Below are 24,717 nucleotides of genomic sequence, written 5' to 3' on the forward strand. Positions count from 1 at the left end.
TTCCATGTGATGTCACCAGTGTTGTGGCAACGCCAACTGTCATTGGGGCATTTGTGCAGTTTCTTGTGTTTCACCTACAGACATGCTGTCTAGACTGAACAGGATTCTTGGGAGACAGGATGGAGAGCACAGGGAGACCAAAGGGAGGCAGAAGGAAGATGGCCTTCAGTCTCCATGTCACACATCAAGAAATAAATGGTTCTGGGGAAAGCTCAGTGAGTCCTGGGAAAGGGATGGGGAGCTTCTTGAAGGAGGAAGGCTTGAGCTGTTCCTTCCAGGAGTGGGGCTAAGCAGGTGAGAGTTTCTGAGAAGCAATGGGCCTACCTGCTCCTCTGAGTTCTTCAAGAGCAGAACAAAGTTGAGGATTTTCAAGGTTAGTTTGGCAGAAAGCCAGGGATGGTCAAGGCTGCAGCTGTTCTGTTGAGGGCCCTCTGCTTTCACTCTGAGTGGGAAGGAAGCACATGGGAACTAAAGAGGTTTCAATAACAGCCGAGCAACTCACACACACTGGATGTCTTTTGGTGTGTGTCAATAATAACAGAGAGAGTAATGTCCCCTGGCCAGAGCTAGAGGTTCTCACATTTTAAATAACAACCACTAGCAGGGCAGGAGCTACCAAGTATTGCTGCATGTCAGTGACCCCTAAGGTTTCTGAGTTCCTGCCCTCTCACTAGCCAGTCATCTTCCCTCTACCTTGAGTGTAGGACTGGGACATCACTCTTCCTCTAAGTATTTGTTCTTGGTGTCAGAGGGCTCACCTGTGGATGCCCAGTTCATAGGTATTTTCAGTCACACCTTTCAGTGGCTGATAACAAGTTCGCTAACCTCATGATGGATGGAATGTATTCTCCTGACGCTTTTGGTAAAACTTTCATCTTTACCTATGTGACTTATCATTGCTCTGACAGGACCCACATAATCCTCCACTATCCTCATACATTGTAACTGCCCCGTGGATCTTCTCTGATGTGCTTATTCACCTCGTGCAACTGATCTTCCATCCCCATTATACTGAGCTAATTTCTTAGCATCCTTTATTTCTCATCTTGTTAGAGATCATCAGGAAGAGAAAAGCCATTCCTGGGCACAGTTTGGAAAATGAGTCTTGCCCTCCATACATGATGAACTATTGAATTAGAATGAAATAGATTCTAATCAATCAGAGAGATCTCGGGATTGGAAGGAGGAGGTGCTGAAGGATTTCCCCTGTGTCTCAGGGAAGGCTCCTGGAAAGGGCAGCTTGGCGTTTGGTGAATTGGGGAAGAGTTTGTTATCAAATAGATAAAGGTGTTGGCAGTGACCCTACAGTCTCTTCTCTGGAAATTCTATTGTATCCTGGAGAACCCATGGCATCTTTTGTGAAATCACCAGTGTTGTTACAATTCCAAATGCCCTTGAGGCATTCATTAAGTGTGTATAGGGTTCACCAATCAACATGTTGGCAAGACTGAGCATACTGACTGGAAGAGAGATCTCTGGTTTTTTAGGGAGGAGTTGAGGCCAGAACTGGACCTTCTAGTAATGGGGTTCAGTAGCTGTAATCATCTGAAGCCATGCGCCTATGCTGCTTCTCTGGGTCCCTAAAGAGCAGATCCAAAGTGGAGGTTTCTGACGGTTAGTTGGCAGAGGGCCAGGAATGGTCAAGGATGCAGTGCTATGCTAGGACCTTTTTCAGTTCATTCTGACTGTCAAAGAATGCCAAAGGAGGCATAGAACCACTAATGAGGTATCAGGGTAGCATGTTGCTGCACTTTATTCTCAGTGGATTTCTGTAGGTTTCATGGATATCTGATATAAATACCAGAGAGCAAAACTTTCCATCCATGTACCCAGGTCTGAGACATTCAGTGTCTTTTAGTCCTGCACACAGGTTATCGGGCAGGGAGGTACAAAGCACCAGGCAATCCAGGACTTTCTTGCATCACATCAGGTATCACCTGACAATTCCAAACCAACATGACCTGCCTTGCTTATGCCTTTCAGGGACAGTGGGGCTGCAGGAGGGCCTGAGGCATATATCTATCCTCAGAGATTGGAGACAGACACATGACTTATGGTCCCCAGTTTAAGGATAGATGCTCTGATTTTTGAGGGCTTCACTGGGTGCCATGCATTTCCTCTTCCTCAGGCCTCCTCTTGGGACTCCACATGGTCTCTTGGCCCTATGCCATTCGTCTGTACAAATTCACTGTGTTTATGTACCTACAGGGACTACTAGGAAGGCATCATCCACACCCTTCTTCCTCACTGAGCAGGAGAAGCAGCTGAACCAGGTGGATAAACTGACCCTTCAGCTACAGATGATGACCAATGAGAGGAATGAACTGCTGGAACTCCTGGCCCTTTATAACAACAATGAGTTGAACAACAGGTATTCATCATGCCCTTTTCTCTGGTAACTGTCTTGACCCTACTGTGTCCTGAGTGCATTTGAGAGGCAGAACTGAAGCCTGTAGGAGTGAGATAGGACATAGGCTGTTCTGATTCCTCCAAATGAAAAAGCAGAGCCTGTGGCCTGAATCACAATCTACAGAGGGGCAGTAGGGTGTAAGATCACAACATGCATTTCAAGAGGCCTTGACAGACATCGGCTTTTAGGAGATGCTTGGTGCTCTGGGTTGAGTGTTTATATTTGACTATCTATTTATTTTTGCTTTTTGCTCTGGGAACAGGCTGAAAGGCCTTGTCGTCCATCTGTGTGTCTGGAAGGCTTGGAGTTCATCCCTGCTCCTCTCTGGTCTTGTTCCTTATACTTTGAGGCAATGCCCCCTACGTGCATTTCTTTGACATCCTGTGTGTGGGCTTATGTGTGTGAAGTGCTCTCTAAGGGGCCCAAACATTGCAAACATGGCAATGGCAGGTTTTGCCCTTTTCACTTCCCTTTCCCTTGATAAACCATTAGATAACATTCCTAAATTTAGTCCCCAAAGTCCATTCCCTTTTGTGGACACTGACTCATTCTTGAAACTAAACACCAAAGTTCAACAATCAAAATTCATTACTTGGTTACACTGGCTAACCTGTCCCATCAGAGCTCAACAATTTACCCAGCACAGACTTAAACTTCTCTACTTAAAAACCCACTGTTAAAAAAGCCTGCTGCTTGCTGTGAGCCTTCGCCTGCTCAAGAGACAGGCTCCCAAACTATGCTTGCACTGCTAGGTTAATAAATCTCCTTGTGCTGAGGATTGTGTGTCTGAGTGTGTTCTGTACTGGCTCTGAGAGGCTCACTTACTGTGTGTGTGTGTGTGTGTGTGTGTGTGTGTGTGTGTGTGTGTGTGTGTGTGTGTCCTTTCAGATCCTGAGAGTCAGAGATTCATAGTAGGTCTGAATATTCACATGTCTCAAGGATTTCTGGTGATGGAAGTGCTGAGGCCAGGGAGCCCCACATTGAGCATCACTGCTCTCAGCCTTTGTGCTCATCCTGGTCCCTCATTGGAAACCCCTTGGGTGTTTATAAAGCCATCTGAATGTAGTGCCTCCCCATGGCAATACAGATCATGAGTTCTGGGTATCCTTGTAAGGAGAAAAATCTCTGTTCTCAAGACAGTGGGAATGTCATTTCAGATTTCAGATACACCCCCATCTGTGGCACAGACTGCTCAGACCTTCTTAGCCAGCTAGTCTGCTCCTAGAGGTCTACTGAGGGAGCTCATGTAGCCCTGTCTCCTTCCCTATTGACACCCAGCCTTTCCAGGCCATGGGACAGTGAGGCAAGTCTAATGCACATCAGGAGGTCCAGTATAGAATTCATGGTGTGACATCCAGTGGGCTAGGGTAGTATAAAACAGAATCTTGATTTATGTGGTTCCTGAGACCTGTATTCATGGGGTTCTTTGCTCCTGGGGCCATGCCCTACCACAGGCTGAAATATGAGCTGAAGATGCTGAAAACACAGCATAAGAAGGAGATGTCAGATGTAAAGAAATTCCCCAAGGAAATTTGTGAGGCTTCGTACAAGTGCAAGGAGCTGAGTGAGCACACCAACTCCTACCGGTGAGTGCCTAATTTAGATGGGACCCCTGAAATTGTTAAGGACTCCTTCTGGTAGTCTGAAGTTTTTCCAGTCCTGCCTGATGCATCTGTCAGGAGGAATCTGTCCCATCCACCTCCTGCAGCCAAATGGTCCCAAAGACACACACAGAGGCTTATAGTACTTACAAACTGTATGGCCAATGGCTTAAGTTTCTGGCTAGCTAGCTCTATCATCTTAAAGTAACCCATTTCTATTAATCTATGTTTGCCACATGGCTGCTGCATGGCCAAGCTGCTGGCATGTTTCTCCTTGGGTGGCAGCTGGCATCTCCTCCACCTCTGACTTTCTTTTCTGTCTCTTCTGGATTTTTCTGCCTGGTTCCATCCTGCCTTGCCATAGGCCAAAGCAGCTTATTAATTAACCAATGGGAGTAACACTTATTCTCAGTATACAGAAGATATCCCACAGCAGCTTCTTCCCTTCTTCACCTTTGAACAAAGTTGGGCTGTGGTTCTAGACTATTTACCTCTTAGCAAGCAGCCTGCCTTATAGCTCTTAGACTTCTGCCTCCTAAACTGAGTTCTCCTAAGAGTGAAGAGTCTGAGAGCCCCTCCCAACATTTTCCTGTCAACTTCTGGAGCTTCTAGAGAGAAAACATGGTTTGAACCATGAATGGTTTCTGTGGCTCTGGCAGGAGCTTACAGAGCTGGTTTCTATGGGAAACGTGGATGGAATGTATTCCCATTGGGTCCTCTGTCCCCCTTAGGGCATGGTTTTCCTCTACCTGCTCATGTTTCCCCAATATGGTGAACAGTTAAGCACCAGGGTGTGTGTGGAGGAAGTGGGGGATCCAGTTTTCATAGGTACATGGATCTCTTTTGCTGTCAGCGTGTTCAGAAGTAGTTTGAATCTTTCTGTAATTTGCGTATTCTCTGGCTTTGGCCTGCACCTGAGTGATGCTGCCATGGCTAATGCCGGTTCCTGCCCAGGGTTCATGGGGATGGGGACATGGGACCTTGCAGGAAGGATGGTATTAGGAGGCAGGAGTGGCAGATGGAGGTAGAGCTCATCATTTTTGGTGACATTTCAGCACCCTCTACTGTCAGCTCCTGAGTGAATGGACTCAGCTAAAGGAAAAAGTGAGCACGTTGAAAGAGAACAACAGAAAGCTGCATGGGGAGCAGATTTTACTACAAGAATCCTGCAAGGAGGCAAGGAGGCTCTGTGAGGAGGCTCTTGAGAAGATGTATGACCTCTGGACAAAGCAGCAGCAGGTAGGTTGAAGCAGCAGGGCCAAGATGCCCACCTGTCTAACCATACACACACATACACACACCCATGTAACTCTCTACTCACTTATCCACCTGACCCATGCCATCCAGTAGTTCATTTCTGTGATCATTCACAAGTCTTTCAGGGGAGTTAGCCTCTTGGAAGGCACTGCATGACTGCCAAGGAAACCCTACTGCTCTGCTAGAAGCTGCAGTCCATTGAGGGAGAAGAGTAAATCACATGTCACTCACCTATGTGTCAGTATGGTGGGAACGGTGTTATGATGGGAGTCACTTAGGGAGTAGCACAGCGATCCGAGTGAGTGAGGTCAAGGGTCTGGGTCTCATTTGCTTGGCAGGGGTCATATGAGATCAGAGGCACGAACAGCATGGAAGGAGGAACGTCCCCTACAAAAATCAAGCAATGGATCTATTTTAAAATTAATAAGCAGAATTCTTTTCTTTCACGGCATAGAAGTAACTTCCCAGGAAATGTCTGGTTTGTTTTACTGGCTTCACACATGGAACCTGACATTTTGATGCTCACTCTATCATATTTATAGCTGTGTCTTAGGAAAGACTCCTCCTAATAGTTGTATAGAATATTGCATTTCAGGAAAGTGCTATGGGTGACCTAAGTAGCCTCCTACTGACTTAACTGGGGCGGTTTTCACATCATATGCACTGTAATCCAGTCAAAAGTTGTTGGGTAATGACAATGGTGATTTCCATTCGCAAGTGCAATCAATGTCTTTTGTGTCAGAATCTGGGCAGGTTTAGTGAGGAGACTATGATGGGTCAACTTGGATCTATCAGGAGGCTTCATGTCCAGCCCTCTTCCATGAGCACTTGGTCTTGTGTGGTCAAACTCATTTGTGCAGAGGTTGTTATTTATCTGTACAATCAGTGAGTCTGCTATAAAAACTGCCCTAGGAGGGGAAACAAGTTCATGCCAGGGCAGAAAAGCCTGGCTGTGTTTAAGAGCTTGTAGAAGCAGGGCGGATCCACTACCTCTCCCTGTAGTACAAAAAGAGTTGCAACATTCCAGCCTCGTCCCTTCCCCTTCTGGGTTCAAGAGAGGTGTGTGTGTGTGTGTGTGTGTGTGTCTCTGTGTGTGTGTGTGTGTGTGTGTGTATTTGTGTGTTTTCTTATGTGTAATTTTGTGGGTATGAAAATATGTGCTTGAGCCTCTATGTGTATGTTCACTCACTGACAGAACAATGGGACATCTTTAAGAATGGTGGAGACAGATTTGAATGAGAAAGTACTGTGCCTAATCTGGTTAGTACCACTTTGCATCAGTCAAAGAACAGATGGTGTTGTCCATCATTCTGCATGTCCACACAGTTAACTACAACAAAAGACAGAAAACTGATGAAGGCTAAAAGTTCTTCAGGTATTTTCAGGTTTTTCAGGTTGAGGCAGAATTATTTATCTGCAAAGAAATCCTCTGGATAAAAACAAAGTAATAGGGTCTATAAAGGTGAGAAAGAAGCTACTGAGAGGCAGGAAAGGCTGCCTGAGAGTTTGTGTCCTTCTCTGTTCTGGGTGAATGGTGGCTGACCACTGATGACTTCCCTGCATCCTGTTTTGTTTTTCTCCTCATTGTCTGCTGCCATTTTCCTTTCACCTTTGTTTAACCTTGGTTCAGCTAACCTTGTCCTTGGAGCTTGGCCTGGACTTTATTCCCTGAGAAATTCTGCACAGCAGAGGTGCTTGTGACTGCATCTCAGCCCAGCAGAAGTCCCACAGCTATGCTGAGGTGTGAGAAGAGGCTGTCTCAGTGCACCCCTTAGGCTCATCACACTCTAAAGCACCCACTCCATGTTGTGTCTGCAGCATTCAGAAACTGCTTTTATTCCAAACTTCTTCATACTGAGTTAAAATCGGCCTGAAGGAAGGTTGGGAGAAATGAGAACTATCAGATATTGGTAGGAGTGTAAGATGTTGTAGCCTTGTGAGAAGCTCTTTAAAATAATTCAGAATATTGAATGCAGATTCCAAGTGGACCATTGATTCCAGAGTGGAAAGTAGGTGTCCACAGAGAAGAGAGGACAACAGGGTTACAGCAGGACTCATCAGAACACCCCCAACTAGAAACTACTCAGATGCACATCCTTGATGAGTGCAAACATACAATGTGGTCCATGGAATATAGTTAAACATGGAATAATACATGCAATCCTTTCGCTGAGTTAGTCAACCTTCTGTTACTCAAAGAAATCCCTGACACAGTCATCTTACTTGGAGGAAAGTTTAATATAGACTTCTGAGTTTAGAGATTTTCTTGTTTCTGAGCATGTTGCTTTGGGCCTAATTTGAGGCAACCTGTGCTTTAGAGAGCTTCTTTAGGAGGAAGCTGCCCTCCCTGGAGGCACTGGGAAGCATTGAGTGAGAGCAAGGGGCTGGCCCATTGCCATCCAGTGGTCCTGTGCTGGGGAACTAAGCCTTCAATTCACAGACTGGAGAACTTGCTAGGAGAGCTTGGATTACTGGTAAAGGATCCCTGGGGTTCACCTGTCTGTGTACAGGTTTACAAGGCAAGCATTACATTGACTGATCTGCATACTGACTTCTTCTCCCAGATCACCAGGCATGCATGTGTTATACAGACACACAGGCAGGCAACACCTGCACATATAACATAAAAATAAAATGAAAAATTATCTAAACAGAGTAAAAGTTCACAATCTTCTCCACATCACTGTGTTCAGAGGACCTTGCGTTTTCCTTTCTCTCTACTGGAATATGGGTAGAGAGGCTGTGGGTTAATGAGAGGTCACTTGTTTCTTCATAGTATCCCAGGTGATCTCATATTACATCAGTGTTTTCTGGTAAAGCAAACATGGAGACAATGTAGTGTGCTTGTATGTGTGCATCCATGTACATGTGTGTGTTCAAGAGTGTGTGTGTGTATGTGCATGTGTCTATATGTACAGGGGTGCAGACAACCCTCTCCTAAAAACACAATGTTCTAATGAACAGGAACATCAAAGACTTGAGGAAGATCTTCAGTCCCTGATGAAGCAGAAGGAGCTGCTCACCCGGCAAAGGGACTTGGCAGCAAAGCTGCAGCATCACTTCACTGTGTCCCAGATGAGGTAGGAGCTCAGGCTTCCAGAAGCAGGGGGATCTAAGTGGATCCACTGTACCTTGATCTCTGTCCTCTGATTTTCTGTTCAATTGGTAAAGCTCCTAACCACAGCCAGTGAATGAACACCTCAGAGTGCAATTGCTGTCTCAGTCAACAGGAACTTCCGGCTAGGAAGCAATATGCTTTCTCCTTGGTCTTATGGGGATTGTGTCCCCTTCTTCCCGTCTGAAAACTCTAGTATGCTATGAGCATCTCAAATCTAACATTAGATCTCCTCCCAAATATTCCCATGGCATCCAGAAACCTACAGGGGGAATCATCAATCATGAAGGAAAGTGTGTCCTCCTGCAACTTTATTTTCCATCAGGAACATCACGTTTAGAGATAATTGTCTACCCTTCAGCAGATTTGAATACAGCACATTTCTGCTGATTGCAGGCTCTCTGCAGTGTTTATCAGTTTCTCATGCGAAGATTTACTCTGGTCACAAACAGAGTAGGAGTTGACAAGCTAATCCCATGCAGGGGTATGGGCTGTAGGATTAATCAGAGCTTTCTTTGCATTGCTGTGTAGGCTCCACTAGAGGGCAGGCATAGAGTTGTCCAAGAGGTTCTCATTCACCTGGTATCTAATCAAGGACAGCAACATTTCTCCTGACCTGTTCCTCAGACCTTGTCAAACTGATATTTCTCAAAAATGATGTCTTTGGATTGCTGGAGAAATATGCTGTTTTTTCCTAATCCAGCACAGTGTGTATTTTCCAGTTCAACTTCTAGGAGTTTTTAAAAGTTGAGGAAAAAAATCCTGCCCGGGTTCTCTCTGACCCTTTTGCCTTGGGGAAGCAGGGAATGAACTCAGCTGAAAGGTAAAGCTCGATTGTCTAGCTGAGTAGATCTGATGAGGGCTCAAAAGCTGACATGGCAGGTCCCCCAGGCTTGTGTCCCAGCTGCCTTTCTCCCCTAGGTTTGAAAACCTCCAGCAGGAACTGAAGCAGACCACAGCCCAGGATGAGAGCCTCCTGCAGATGGAGCTGCTGAAGCAGAAACACTATGTCCCAGGCAAGTCAGCCACCACTGAGCCCCATCCCCAGCAGCCAGGGTGTTCATGGGGTGTGTTTCCTTCCTTAACTTTTGTTTACTAGGGATGAATAGGCCCTGATTTTCTTGCCATGTGCACAGCAAAACTGTTTCTGAATCGTATTTTCTTTTCTGATTTTCCCTGACAGTACCTGTTAAGGAGACTGGGAAGGTTGGAAGAAGCCAAAGACACCCTGAAGGCATGACATTCTACACTCCAGGTTCAAGGCCTCCTCAGAAAATGCCACCTCTTTTCAGCTTTGAACTCACTCGTGAGGCAAATATCAACCTACCATGAGGCGGTCCAGCCATAATCGGATCCACATCTGTTGGCTCACTATCCCCAGATAAAAGTTTGTGTAAAAACAAGTCTAATATACAGAGAACACAACACAAATTACTAAGAACCCTGACTCCATATGTGATGGAAATCTGACAAGGAATACTGTGTTAATGTCACACTGCCATCCAGACAGACCACACCAAAAGCATAAGATTCTCTCTAGTGCAGTGCTAAAGCTGAAGCCATGTCATGGGCACGTGTAGCTGAAGATAATTCACTACAGAGAATACGCCAGTTCCTCACCTCTTTTGCTCTTCCATAATGAAATTCCAAAGGAAACTGAAATTTTCCTTTTTTTTGGTTTATATCTTAGGATATTTATGCTTAGGTTTTTTGGTTTTATTCATTTTCGTTTAAGGTTGTGTTAAATTTTGTTATACTTTTCTTCTTGTCATTGCTTTAATAGTTTGCTAAGGCTATATACTGTATATAATGACTGCTGTTTTGAAAACTCCCATTGAGTAAAATGAATGTATTTTATGAATAAAATAAATTTCAAACTTTTCATTCTAAGACTCTTCTTTTATTTCCTGATTTCCTTTATATAAGTTTAATGAGCGTTCTCATTTCCTGAGAGACCTGGATTTTAAATTAAATTCCACCTGCATTTTAAATTAAAAAGGTTTGTTAGCTGTCTGTCCTGTGAGTCTTCTGAGACAGGAATAAATGCTCTTAGATGAGGTTTCACATGCCTGCAAACCCAGAAATCACAGGCTTGGATGTATCTCAGTAAGTTCCTGGAATCTTGGGCTGCACACAGATTTCCCAGCCATGGGCCTCGGGGCTACACAAGTGGGTGGCTTCTTGGATGTTGGTTTATAGCCTACCTCATGTATACCCACTACATAATAGAAAAATTAGACATATTGTATCCTTGAGGTCATATATTTAGCTACGAGTAAAATGTTGTACACTGTACACACATGTTCACGGAACTTCATGTAGACCAAATTAAAGGGAAACACAAGTATATTGTCCCAAGCCACTCAGGAAATGAGAATGCTCATTAAACTTGTATAAAGGAAATCAGGAAATAAAAAGAAATCTGCCTCTGGTTTTCTTGAAATATATCATGAGTGATAAGTGAACAGCAGAGCTGATTTCCTGCAAGACAATTTAGGATATTTTGTGGCGCTTTTGTTTATACTTATGGGTGTTTTGCCACTACATACATGCAATTCCCACAAAGGCCAGGTGAGGGCAGAATCTACCTGCATTTTAAATTAAAAAGGTTTGTTAGCTGTCTGTCCTGTTAGTCTTCTGAGACAGGAATAAATGCTCTTAATGGATGAGCCATCTCCACAGTCCTGTAATAGACCCTTGTCCTCCCAGCCCTGTGTGCTGTATTAGGTGGATTGGATCACTCCCCACCAAAGACTGAAGTTTATTGAAAACTATAGGGACAGGCATGCTAATTGTCTTAGGCTACCACACATTCATTCAGGGCTCTCATAGGATCAGGATCCTGCCCCAGTCACTGACTGTCAGATTGGAACAGATTTGCTAGATCTCTTCTAGGTTGACAACACCTATTAAGCCTGTCTGATGTAATAAATATTGAGAAGACCGTCCTGGCGGTGGAGGTAGGATGAGGAATCCCTCTTGAGGGTCTGATAAGCAATGTTGGGAGGAACCTCATGACTAGGTGGAGTGGATGGAGCCTGCATCAGGGGCACATGTCTGTGGTGCAGAGTGATTCTGTGCAAGACTGAAAAAGGAGAGAAGTGGTTGATGCTGCTCTGTTACCACAGCAGATCTCAGATTCTATTGAGAAAGTTCTTCCAGAGACTGATTTACTCTGGTGAAGCTCCTCTGGAATAGATCTGACTCCTGAGACTGACAGTGAGGCAGAGATTTAATGTGTAAAGAAAGTTATCCCCTGGGTTTCCAGACTGGAGCTCTCACATCAAGGGTAAGAAGAACCTACTGACCTCTGATCTTCCTGTATGTGGGGGAGGGGGGTTCCAGGTCTTACACCACTGAAGCTAAGACATCTGGTTTTTAATTCCTCACTTATGCTAGAATCTCTCCATCTCATATAATTACTCATTTAATTAGATTACTGTGTGTTCCGTTTGAGAAATTTCAGATTTGTGTTATTTTACTTTCTTGCCCAGAAGGTATAGAAACATAGTAGGCCAGCATCAAAGCATCACCTAAAACACTGGTTAAGGGAATGTGACCGTGTGGAATTTATAACTGAGATAAGGCTGTTGTGAGACCCAAACTACTCTAAAAGTTCTCTACCTGGCTGGTGCATTGGTCATGGTTCCATTGGGATAACAACTTATTCAATGAATTTCTATATATACAGAAGGCTATTTTTTAGAATGACTTAGAGGCTGTGCTCCAGCTATTTGAACATTGGCTGGCTATGATGACAAAGTCCAAGAATCCAACAGTTTCTCAGTCCACTACACTTGATGTCTCACCCATCATTAGTATAGTCTGGAATCCCAAAGAAGTTGGCTCCAGTGCCAGTGATGGAATGAACTTGCTAGCAAGGTGGGAGCAAGCAGATAAAGAGCAAAATCCCCCTTCTTACATCTGAGGGAAAGGTGTTTCTTTCTCCATCAATATCTAGATTAAAGGAATATCTTCCTTATGCAAAGATCTGATTACATGTGTATCATCTCTCTTCAAATTAAGCAAGAATACCTCACAGGTGTGCCCCTCCATATTTGGGTTTTGCTTAATTGCAGATGTAGTAAATTTCACAACCAAAAAGAGCCATCACAACTTCACCCCAGGTGAACTTGACACACAATTATATTTTTTTATATCATGATTAATTTCCAAATGGAAAATAACCAGGTCATAATAATCCCTAAACATGATATAATTATTCCAAGTACAAGACAAACACATTATGCATTAGACCAGCTCAAAATTATGCCTAGCATGATTTAACTATCCTTGTACAACTACAAGCACATTATAAAGTTAGAGTAAGTGGCAATGTCCCTTGAGGGATACTTTTTTAGTATCTCAAATTTAAATATGATAAACACCAATATTCTCCCTTCTTTTGTAATGAATATTTTTATTTATTTGTTTATTTTTGTTTTTACATCCTAACCAAAATTTCACCTCCATCCCCTCCTGTCAACCCTCCACCCACCTCCACTCTTCCTGACCTCCATCCATTCCTCCTTCTCTTTTTTCTCTTCAGAAATGGGCAGGTCTCCTATGAATAACTGTCTGCCATGTTATAACAAGTTGCAGTGGGACTAGGCATGACCTCTTCTATTAAGGCTGGATGTAGCAATTCAGTAGGAGGATTGGAGTCCAAAAGCAGGCAATAGAGACAAGCCCTGCTCCCACTGTTAGGAGTCTCACAAGAAGACCAAGTTATACAACTGTAAAATATCTGCAGAATGCCTAGGTCAGTCCCATGCAAGCTACCTGATTGGTGGTTCACTATGAGCCTAGGTTAGTTACTTCTGTGGGATGCTTCTGTGGCTCCTGACACCACTATCAAATACAAAAAATTAATTTTTTATTCACTAATTTACATGTATTGGTATTTTTCCTTCATGTATGCCTGTGTGAGGGTGTCGATTCCTCAAGAACTGGAGTTACAAACAGTTATGAGCTGCATCAATTTTTTCATTATTTTAAAAATTAATTATTTCATATGACAAGTGTATGGAAATCTACCGATCAAATTTAAAATAATAACATATATCCATTTACTTATTTTGAGAGGGGGAAATACATAAATACATACGATAGAGAATGAACATACAAAATACATCATGCCATTCTGTCATTCTGTTTATATAGAGGTCAATGAACAAATTAGGAGGAGTAAGCTCTTTCCTTCCACCCAACTGGGCATCTCATTGGCCCTTCCCTGGTACTTTCCATGATCAACTCATGGCTTTCTGCCTTAGAGAGTTTTCTTGTGGTTCTGAAAGTTAGAGAATATTATTATTAAAGTGCATTGTGAAAAATTTGAGATGAATTTTGTTTCAAATGAATGACACTTGTTTTTTTAATTTTATTTATTTTATGTTACAATACCATTCAGTTCTACATATCAGCCACGGGTTCTCCTATTCTCCCCCCTCCCACACCCTTCCCTTACCCCCAGCTCACCCCCCATTCCCACCTCCTCCAGGGCAAATCCTCCCCCAAGGACTGTGATCAACCTGGTAGACTCAGACCAGGCAGGTCCAGTCCCTTCCTCCCAGACTGAGCCAAGTGTCCCTACATGAGCTCCAGGTTTCAAACAGCCAACTCATGCAATGAGCACAGGACTTGGTCCCACTGCCTAGTTGCCTCCCAAACTGATCAAGCCAATCAACTGTCACACCTATTCAGAGGGCCTGATCCAGCTGGGGTCCCCTCAGCCTTTGGGTCATAGTTCATGTGTTTCCATTCATTTGGCTATTTTTTTTTAATAATTGAGTAAAACCGAAATTTATTATAAGCCATAGTCGTCCTAGGGATGCAATATATATATAGCCTTCATGGTTCTGTGGGTTGTGGTCTGATTGTTCTTTATTTTATATGTAGAACCCACTTATGAGTGAGTACATACCATGACTGTCTTTCTGGGTTTGGGTTACCTCACTCAGGATGATTTTTTCTAGTTCCATCCATTTGCCTGCAATTTTCATGCTTTCATTGTTTTTCTCTGCTGAGTAGTACTCCATTGTGTATATGTACCACATTTTTTTTCATCCATTCTTCCATTGACGGGCATCTAGGTTGTTTCCAGGTTCTGGCTATTACAAATAGTGCTGCTATGACCATAGCTGAGCATGTATCTTTATGGTATGAATCAGCATTCCTTGGGTATATGCCCAAGAGTGGGATGGCTGGGTCTTGAGGTAGTTCGATTCCTAATTTTCTGAGAAACCGCCATACTGATTTCCACAGTGGTTGTACAAGTTTACATTCCCACCAACAGTGGAGGAGTGTTCCCTTTGCTCCACATCCTCTCCAACATTGGCTGTCATTGGTGTTTTTGATCGTAGCCATTCTGACAGGTGTAAGGTGGTATCTCAGAGGTGTTTTGATTTGCATTTCTCTGATGATTAAGGATGTTGAGCATTTCTTTAAATGTCTTTCAGCCATTTGTATTTCTTGTTTTGTGAATTCTCTGTGTAGCTCTTTAGCCCATTTTTTAATTGGACTGCTCAGTATTTTGATGTCTAGTTTCTTGAGTTCTTTATAAACTGTGGAGATCAATCCTCTGTTAGATGTGGGATTGGTGAAGATCTTTTCCCATTCTGTTGGCTGTCTTTTTGTCTTATTGACTGTGTCTTTTGCCCTGCAAAATCTTCTCAGTTTCAAGAGGTCCCATTTATTAATTGTTGTGCTCAGGGTCTGTGCTGATGGTGTTTTATTTAGGAAATGGTCTCTGGTGCCAATGCGTTCAAGAGTGCTTCCTACTTTCTTTTCTATTAAGTTTAGTGTAACTGGGTTGATGTTCAGGTCTTTGATCTACTTGGACTTGAGTTTTGTGCATGATGACAGATATGGATGTATTTGTAATCTTTTACATATTGACATCCAGTTATGCCAGCACCATTTGTTGAAGATACTTTCTTTGTTCCATTGTATAGTTTTGGCTCCTTTTTCAAAATCCAGGTGTTCATATGTGCATGGATTAATGTCAGGGTCTTCAATTTGATTCCATTGGTCCATGTGTCGGTTTTTATACCAGTACCAAGCTGTTTTTATTTCTATAGCTCTATAGTCGAGTTTGAGGTCAGGGATGGTGATGCCTCCAAAGGTTGCTTTATCGTATAGGATTCTTTTAGCTATCCTAGGTCTTTTGTTTTTCCATATGAAGTTGAGTATTTTTCTTTCCAAGTCTGTGAAGAATTGTGTTGGCATTTTGATGGGGATTGCATTGAATCTGTAGATTGCTTTTTGTAAGATTGCCATTTTTACTATGTTAAACGTACCTATCCATGCGATATCCTTCCATTTTCTGATATCTTCTTCAATTTCTTTCTTTAGAGATTTAAAGTTCTTGTCAAAAAGGTCCTTCACTTGTTTAGTTAGTGTTATCCCCAGGTATTTTATATTATTTGTGGCTATTGTAAAGAGTGATGTTTTTCTGACTTTTTTCTCAGCCCTTTTATCATTTGTGTATAGGAGGGCTACTGACTTTTTTGAGTTGATCTTGTATCCTGCCACTTTACTGAAGGAGTTTATCAGCTGTAGGAGTTCCCTGGTAGAGTTTTTGGGGTCACTTATGTGTACTATCATATCATCTGCAAATAGTGAAAGTTTGATTTCTTCCTTGCCAATTTGTATCCCTTTGATCTCTTTTTGTTGTCTTATTGCTCTAGCTAGAACTTCTAGTACTATATTGAATAAATATGGGGAGAGTGGACAGCCTTGTCTTGTTTCTGAATTTAGTGGTATCGCTTTGAGTTTCTCTCCATTTAATTTGATGTTTGCTGTTGGCTTGCTATAAATTGCTTTTATTATGTTTAGAAATGTTCCTTGTATTCCTGATCTTTCTAAGACCTTCATCATGAAGGGGTGTTGGATTTTGTCAAAGGCTTTTTCAGCATCTAAGGAGATGATCATGTGTTTTTTTTTCTTTCAGTTTGTTTATATGGTGTATTACATTGACTGATTTTCATATGTTGAACCATCCTTGCATCCCTGGGATGAATCCTACTTGGTCGTGATGGATAATTGTTTTGATGTATTCTTGGATTCGGTTTGCCAATATTTTGTTGAGTATTTTTGCATCAATATTCATGAGGGAGATTGGTCTGTAGTTCTCTTTCTTTGTTGCATCTGTGTGAGGTTTGGGTATCAGGGTAATTTTAGCCTCATAAAAAGAGTTTGGTAGTGTTCCTTCTGTTTCTATTGTGTGGAACACTTTGAAAAATGTTGGTATTAGTTCTTCTTTGAAAGTCTGGTAGAATTCTGCACTGAAACCATCTGGTCCTGGGCTTTTTTTGGTTGGGAGACTTTTGATAACTGTTTCTATTTTTAAGGGGTTATTGGTCTATTTAAATGGTTTATCTGGTCTTGATTTAATTTTGGTATGTGGTATTTATCCAGAAAATTCTCCATTTCTTCCTGTTTTCCATTTTTGTGGAGTACAGGTTTTTGAAGTATGATCTGATGATTCTCTGGATTTCCTCATTGTCTGTTGTTATGTCTCCCTTCATTTCTGATTTTGTTAATTTGGGTGTTCTCTCTTTGCGTTTTGGTTAATTTGGCTAGGGGTTTGTCCATTTTGTTGAGTTTTTCAAAGAACCAACTCTTTGTTTCATTGATTTTTGTATTCTCTTGTTTTCTATTTCGTTGATTTCAGCCCTCAATTTGATTGTTTCCTGGCGTCTATTTCCTCTTTAAGGGAAGTTTTTATTTCTTCTTTAAGGGAATGTTTTATTTCTTCTTTAAGGGCCTCTATCATCTTCTTAAAGTCGTTTTTAGGGTTGATTTTTTCTGTTTCTTCTGTCTTGGTATGTTCAGGTCTTGCAGGTGTAGAATCACTAGGTTCTAATGTTGCCATATAAGTCTTTATGTTGTTGCCTGTATTTTTGCACTGGCGTCTACTTATCTCTTCCTCTGCTCGGTGCAGGTGGTGTCTGTGTCTGAGAGTGCCTCCCTTGTTGTAATTTTTAGTCTTGGTTCAGTAGGAGTTCTTGGTTAAATTGGTGCTATTGGGCTGTTTCTTCAGGGGCAGCTGATCTCAGTAGGTGAAGTATATACTTATGATTCTGGTGATCTGGTTTGGTGACTGGGCAGCACCTTCTTCTATGTTCCCAGGTCACGTTTTGTTCATTTGTCAACTCCTCAGCTGCTCTTGTTTCTTCAGACTTCAAACTGTAGGGATGTGAATCCTCTCCCGCGTGGATTTCAGCTGAGCGGGGTAGTCTCACCAATACCTCAAAGTTGTTGGGTTTTGCAAGATCAGCAGCTGAGCCCTGGGTTGTCCTCAGACGGAGTGTTCAAATTCATTCTGGTTCCATCCCACGGAGATAGCTTCTTCCCCAGGTGTTGGGGTTAGAGGCGTCCCTACCTCTGCTTGTTGATTCTGCTGGGCTCGTCTACCTCTGCAGGCCACCGCTGGGCCTTTATGTCCCTGTTGGCCACCACTGCTGCCACCTGGCCTGTCTACCTCTGTGGGCTGCCACTGGGCCTGTATGTCTCTCCCGGCTGCTGCCGGGCCTATATGACCCTGTTGGCTGCAGCTGCCAGGCCCATCTGAAAGACACTCTTAATAAAAGCTCACTGTTGTGGGAAGAATTCTTGATGGGAGGAGGGATGCTGTGTGTGTAGTTTGAAGACACTGCTTGTCCAGAGTAATTCATGGGAAAAGGCAAAAGTGAAGTTACTCTGCCATGCAGGTGAGTGAGTTCACTGGAAATAACCAGTGAAAAAGCACCAAGGAAGGTTCCAGGGTGAGTCACTGAAATGCCATGTTTCTTCTTGGCATTGTGCCTTTGAGAGTCTGTCCTTTGTGCCCCGTGCACTTCTCAGGTCTAAGGCTATTAGTCATTAGTGCTCTGAGACCACTGTGGACAGTTCAGGTTTTAGCATTTAACCAGTTACAGCAATCATCACATACTTATCCCAATATAATATTCTTTTTTTTTTTTTTTTTTTTTGGTTTTTCGAGACAGGGTTTCTCTGTGTAGCTTTGCGCCTTTCCTGGAGCTCACTTGGTAGCCCAGGCTGGCCTCGAACTCACAGAGATCCGCCTGGCTCTGCCTCCCAAGTGCTGGGATTAAAGGCGTGCGCCACCACCGCCCGGCCCAATATAATATTCTTACAAGGATCAAAATTTCAAAGGCACTTCAGAAGTTAAATAGCCTTTGTGGTTATTGAATGTTTTAGAATACTAATGTCTCAGCCGGGTGGTAGTGGCGTACACCTTTAATCCCAGCACTCTGGAGGCAGAGCCAGGCGGATCTTTGTGAGTTTGAGGCCAGCGTGGACTACCAAGTAAGTTCCAGGAAAGGGGCAATGGTACACAGAGAAACCCTCTCTCAAAAAACAAAACAAAACAAAACAAAAAAAAGGAAAGAAAGAAAATCTTAGATTCACAGACTTCATCTATAGATGTAAGTTGACCTCCTGAGTACCAACTGTGTGGATCACATACATTTTATTTACAACACGAACTATGCTCAATACATGCACGCCAGGATGTGCCACTCACCATATGATCCAAGCTCTCATCTGAGTAACCAATGAATATGGACATAGCATAATATAAATGGCATTATAATGCATATTGTTGTGGCCTGATATAACTTCAAATCTTGACTTGGGCTGATATTTTTAGGAAAAAAAAAACAAGTCTCAAAAATAATATAGGAGTAACCCTTCCTACCAAGAAGCTTGGACTAACCCAAAATCTGCTTCAGAAATTTTTTGTAATTCATTTAACATAAACATGGTCCATAATGTTTGTTTTTCTTACAAGATTTCAGAGAGTTGAATGTAATAGAAAATATTTCATCAAGTGTGGAAATGATTTCTCAAAGAAGGATCCCATTGTATTATATTTTTAATTTCAAGGATGATGTGTAATGCCAATCACTCAAGCATTAACAAATAAAGTCACACATTGTCAGACTTCCTCCTATATTTAATTTTCCTTATTCTGACTTTCCTTGATTAACATTCTAGAATGAACCATCTCATTCTGACCTTTCAACTGCAGGCACTTCTATATTTCATTTCATCAACTTGCTGCATCTCCACTTTACTTAAAAGATTCCAGACTAGTTATTTAATACGGTGTCCTTGTGCTGTTGAGCTCAATGCTCTAGATTCTTCACCCAGATCTAGTTCTTTGACCAATATAGAAAAAAGGACAAATGTTCTGGGTCCATTCTCTCTTTGGTGGACTCAGTAACTACTGTACTGTATAGACTGAAAAACTGTATATACTCCTGTCTATGTATGTATGTAGGTACATGTGCATCTATCTATCTATCTATCTATCTATCTATCTATCTATCTATCTATCTATCTATCTATCTATCTATCTAACTATCTAACTTTCCATCACCTATCTCTATCTATCAATCCATCCATCTATCTACCCCTATCCATCCATCCAACCTTGGGTCCATCTTCTAGAACTACTACTCTTCCTCTTCTATTTCTCCTTCTTCTTGCTCTTCCCTTATTCATCCAGGATATTATAACCACTTTTGCCTGCCTGAGTTTGTACAGTGCCTTAGTAAATATTCATTACGTCATAACATATAAAAACTTTTCTCTGTGGGTTTCATTCTCCATATTTCTCCACCCCAAGTCTTTGTAATCCCTGTCTTCCACAACACTTGCTAAAATGTGACATTCCTTAGATCTCTGATGCTGTGACACTAAAAATCTTGTGCAAAAGAATGTTTGTTTAAAAATGCGAGTTGTGTTTAAAACAAGCACAAAACCAACATCTTAACAACTTTATACTTTAGTAACTTGTAAACACACAATCTAAGTTTGTTTCTTTATGACAAATGCAATTTATATATAATGAATTCAATGAGTTGAGATATTCAATGTATATTAGTTCTCTGCCATGAAGTTCACAAAAAAGGTTTTGTAACTAAATAAATTTTTGTTAAGAGGTAAAATCCATAGAATTTTCTAAATGGAAGTGGAAAGATGTAAAAAAAAAAGCTAGAAAATAGAGTTAATCATAAGTTAGAATTTTCATGGAAGATAAAAAATCAAGATCATATATGAAACTGCTGCATTTGTTAAAATTGCTTAGGCCAAAATTCAGTACACTTGTATACAATTAGAGTGTAATTCTCTGTTGGGAATAACGGTGACAGAAGATGCCACTTAGATTCAACCCTTTATACAGACAAAAGGAAAATCCATACTAGAACTTTCTTTTGAGAGCCTTAAAATGGCCTGCAAAAAGAGCTTGTCTTGGGGAGTATTCTTTCTCTCAACTACTTGAATTAGAAAAGACTTTCAAAAGATCAATGAAACCTCCTGTCAAAGCTTGGCTCATGGGATTGTAGGCTATGAGAAAAGACGAGATCAATCTGAGTGCAACAGAAGTGGGAAAGTAGGTGAGGCACTTACTTAAACCTCCTTGAAATACAGGCTATGTAATCTAATGAAATCTGAGAGAAATTATATCATGATGGACTGGCTCACAGGAAGCATTGGGGATGCTTGGTTATCACAAGCGGAGGTCTCAGACACATTTGAAGATGATGAAGGAAGGATGGGGCTTTCTTCATAAAATATATGAGAGAAGCAGTGCTTTACGGCCAATTCACTGGGCATGATAGAGCACGGAGGTGTGCTAACAGAAGAGGTCAAACATAAAATGAACTTCAGGACTGGTGTTTGCCTTCAGTGCCTTTGCAGAGCTCTAAGGGAGAATGTGAACTTGTAGAAACAACCAACATTTTTAAGGAAAGGGTGAAATGTTGTCTAACAATTTTCCTTTTTATGAAATACTTTTCTATTATTTTTGAGATTATAATTGCATTATTTTCTCTTCTTTTTCATCCTTCCAAGCCCTCACTACACTACTCCTTGGTGTGCTTCTAATTTATGACCTCTATTTTCATTAATGGTTGCTACATGCATATACATATATGTGCATTAAGAGATATATATATATATATATATATTCCCTAACTGTAAACCAATCATTCTGTATAGCTAGCATGTTTTCAGGACTGACCATTTGATATTGAGTATCCAACTGGTGTGTTCTTCCCTGGGTAGGGCTATTTCCTTAAGTCTCAGAAAGTTCTATGAAGGTTCATAATACTCAGCAATTAAACTATGGATGGAAAAGCTGAAACTTACAGGATTAACAATGTCCTTCCGCTCCCAAGGTTAAATAGGTGGTAACTAAGGAGAACTGAAGAAATGAGACCCTCTGTCTCATTCAGCTTCAAACAAGTCATGCAGACACATTCAGAGTTCCAGTCTTCATGAGCCACCTATTCTAATGTAAGCCTTTGTGATGCCACACATAGTTATTCATATTCCCATAAGTAATCCCATACCTATACTCCTGTATTAACCTCAAAAAAGTCATTAATTTGAGGGAAAAGGAATTCCACAGTCTTCCCTGAGAGGCAGATACATAAAGAGGAACTGATAAGTAATACAAATGGCCAACTTCTGTCTTCCTTTTTATTTTCTGTACTGAGACAAAGGCTTAGTAGGCTTTGTCTTGCACCAACAGGCTGCCTCTTCCAGCTGTCTGGTTCAGGACAGATAGGTGTGTTGACAGTCAGTCCTAAACATGGTCACTTGAAGCTGCAAGTAATCACCCAGAGTCAGATATTGGGGCAAAACCTGAAAAATCAGAGATGCAGAGTAGGAAGCCAATTACTCTATCTATCTATCTATCTATCTATCTATCTATCTATCTATCTATCTATCTATCTATCTATCTATCTATCTTCCTTCCTTCCTTCCTTCCTTCCTTCCTTCCTTCCTTCCTTCCTTCCTTCCTTCCTTCCTTTCTTTGTTTTTTTCCAGACAGTGTTTCTGTGTGTAGCTTTGCTCCTTTCCTGGAAATCACTTTACAGACCACGCTGGCCTCAATGTTACAGAGATCCGCCTGCCTCTGCCTCCCGAGTGCTCAGGCTGGCCTCGAACTCACAGACATCTGTCTGCCTCTGCTTCCTGGGTTCTGGGATTAAAGATGTGCACCACCACCGCCCAGCTCTTTCTTTCTATTTATTTTATGTACATTGGTGTTTTGCCTGTGTGTGTCTGTGCAAAGGTCCCCTGGAACTAGAGCTACAGACAGTTGTCAGCTGCCATGTGTGTATGTGGAATTGAACCTGGGTCCTCTGGAAGAGCAGTCACTGTTCTTCACTCCTGAGTCATCTGTCCAGCCCCAGCCAATACTTCTTAACCCTATGAAATACTCCACCAAAAGAGAGTATGTACCTCTCTCACCCCACCTTATCACACTCTCTATTCACCCAGCTCTATCACTTCCTTTCTGTCTGTACAGACCTCCAGACCTCTATAGTTAACTAATGGCTAGCTCCTCCTTCTGATTTTCAGGCAAGCTTTGTTAGAGCACAATAAAATATCACCACATTTCCCCCCCTTTTTTTTGGTCTAAAGTAAAAAAGTGTTATAACTAATATAAGAAAAACTACATACAACAAATTCAATAACTATATAAATATATACAGGCAATAAATACACTAAGTACAATAACTATATACAATATACACAGGCAATAAATACATCAAAAATGACTAGTCCATTTCATGACAAAATCAGAAAAAATACTCCATTATCTATCCTATCTTTGTGAATCTGAAGGACTGTGTCTAATTCTCCTTCTATCCTAATTTGTATTACCAACCAAAAACTATCTTTTGATGTCTTTCAATCTTATATACTTTACACCTCTTTAGTGAGTTTCTTTTCTAAACTTCTTCAACAAGGAAAACTATAACTATCTAATGTTCAACTCCTTCAGAGACCTGAGAAGGAAATAATATTAACTGAGTAAACAGGAACTATAACTAAGTGACTTCCACAAAATGTGAGAAATAACAGAAACAGCTGGTTGCCTGGATAGTCACTCAAGATTTCTCCGCACCATTGGGACATCCATCTTTGGCCTACAGGCCTAGCATATCTGTCAGACTCATTGTGAAGCAGGATTTTCTGAAGGGCCTTTCTACTTTGTCTTTGCAAGGTGCATCAGTCCTTTTATTGTGTCCTGCTTGTCCATTTTAGACAACATACTGTCAGCATTGATGTAAGGTCACTTTCTTACCCAGTGGCTAACTTTGCCACAAATAAAGTAAACACTATATTGACTTTCTTCAATGTCCATTGTCTTCTTGAAGAAGAATGATACTGTGAGGAGCAGACATGTCTCTTAGTCAAAAAAAAAAAGCAAAAAGCTTTCTCTCTTCTCTCTCTTCCCTCCTCTCCTCTCCTCCCCTCCCCTCCCCCCCCTCCCCCCCCCTCTCTCTCTCTCTCTCTCTCTCTCTCTCTCTCTCTCTCTCTCTCTCTCTCTCTCTCTCTCCCTCTCTGCTGGCAGATCAGGATGAAGCTCTCAGCTACTGCTCCAGCATCATGTGTACCACCATGCTCCCCATCATGATGGAATGGTCTAAACCTCTGAAACTGTTTAGGTATTACATTACATTAAGGTCTAGTAGGAGTTGATCTTTGAACCAAGTGAGAGGGAAGAATGGGACAGAGTCAGCAGAAGACTGTCGTACAATGGGACGAGGTAAGCAGGAGGCTAACCAAGCCTTTTGCACAAGGGGAACACAGGCCATTTCAAGAGCACCATTTACGGAGCACACAACAGCCTTGAGACTGATAAATCCAGCCTCTTCAGGAGAAAAACCCAAGTTCTTAGGAACCAAAACCTTAACCCCTTAAAGGCCCTGGCCACCAGTCCTAGACTGGCCTTGCCAAGTCTGACCCTGGGTGAAGACACAGAACAATGTTCCTTTTGTACTTTCATCAGGGCCTCTGCAGTCTTGGATGAGTCAAGCTTTCAACAGGAAGTAAAAAATTTCTGCACACCAAAAGAAACAGTCAGATGAAGAAACAGCTTAGGATGGAATAAAATCTGAAGAGCTAAATATCTCACAAAGCACTAATTTTTAAAAACATAAAGAACTAAAAAAATGAAAAGAAATACTAAATAAGTCAAGCAACCTAATAAATGGGCTAATAAAATGAACAGACAGTCCCCATAAGATAAAACAAAAATGACCAATAAACACATGAAGATGGCATTTAACCTCACTAACCATGGAGAAGTGCAAATTACAACTACATTCAAGGATTGGAGGTGTGTCTCAGTGGGTAGAGTGCTTGGCTAGCATGGACAAAGCTCTGAATTCAATCCCCAGCACCTCATAAATCAAGTGTCTTGGCACATGCCTATAATCCCCAAAATTGGGAGGTTAGAGGCAAGAATTTAAGAAGTTCAAGGTCAAGGCTATAGAGAGAGTCCAGCCTTGCATGCGTGAGAC

The 24,717-nt window shown here is 41.8% G+C and overlaps 2 protein-coding genes across 12 annotated transcripts in view; one reads left to right on the forward strand and one right to left on the reverse strand.

Moving 5' to 3' along the window:
* The window catches only part of LOC121826150 (uncharacterized), a 219,419-nt gene that overhangs the window by 159,164 nt on the left and 35,538 nt on the right, over nucleotides 1–24,717 (reverse strand). For 5 of the 11 annotated variants that reach the window (XR_013045760.1, XR_013045752.1, XR_013045751.1 and 2 more), the window contains one exon: nucleotides 5,500–5,655. The exons of 5 other annotated variants lie outside the window; for them this stretch is intronic. The gene's annotated coding sequence lies outside the window, so the exon portion shown is untranslated. Of the gene's footprint in view, nucleotides 1–324; nucleotides 443–5,499; nucleotides 5,656–24,717 lie in introns of those variants that run through there. One more of the 11 variants, XR_013045749.1, reaches the window with a different exon arrangement.
* Nucleotides 45–10,275, forward strand: LOC143269348 (disks large homolog 5-like). The gene is made up of 7 exons (XM_076554420.1): nucleotides 45–215; nucleotides 2,209–2,371; nucleotides 3,865–3,996; nucleotides 5,067–5,250; nucleotides 8,233–8,348; nucleotides 9,305–9,399; nucleotides 9,567–10,275. The coding sequence occupies exons 1-7, from the start codon at nucleotides 83–85 to the stop codon at nucleotides 9,713–9,715; spliced, it is 972 nt and encodes a 323-aa protein (XP_076410535.1). The 5' UTR covers nucleotides 45–82; the 3' UTR covers nucleotides 9,716–10,275.

This window comes from Peromyscus maniculatus, chromosome 18, assembly GCF_049852395.1.
Source record: "Peromyscus maniculatus bairdii isolate BWxNUB_F1_BW_parent chromosome 18, HU_Pman_BW_mat_3.1, whole genome shotgun sequence".
In the NCBI taxonomy this organism is placed as follows: domain Eukaryota; kingdom Metazoa; phylum Chordata; class Mammalia; order Rodentia; family Cricetidae; genus Peromyscus; species Peromyscus maniculatus.

Bases quoted from the DNA above. Each gene is read 5' to 3' on its own strand.
- LOC143269348 (XM_076554420.1), top strand. From the start codon at position 83: ATGCTGTCTAGACTGAACAGGATTCTTGGGAGACAGGATGGAGAGCAC. The intron at 8,349-9,304 runs GTAGGAGCTCAG...TTTCTCCCCTAG, and splicing joins TTCACTGTGTCCCAGATGAG to GTTTGAAAACCTCCAGCAGG. The intron at 9,400-9,566 runs GCAAGTCAGCCA...TTTCCCTGACAG, and splicing joins GCAGAAACACTATGTCCCAG to TACCTGTTAAGGAGACTGGG.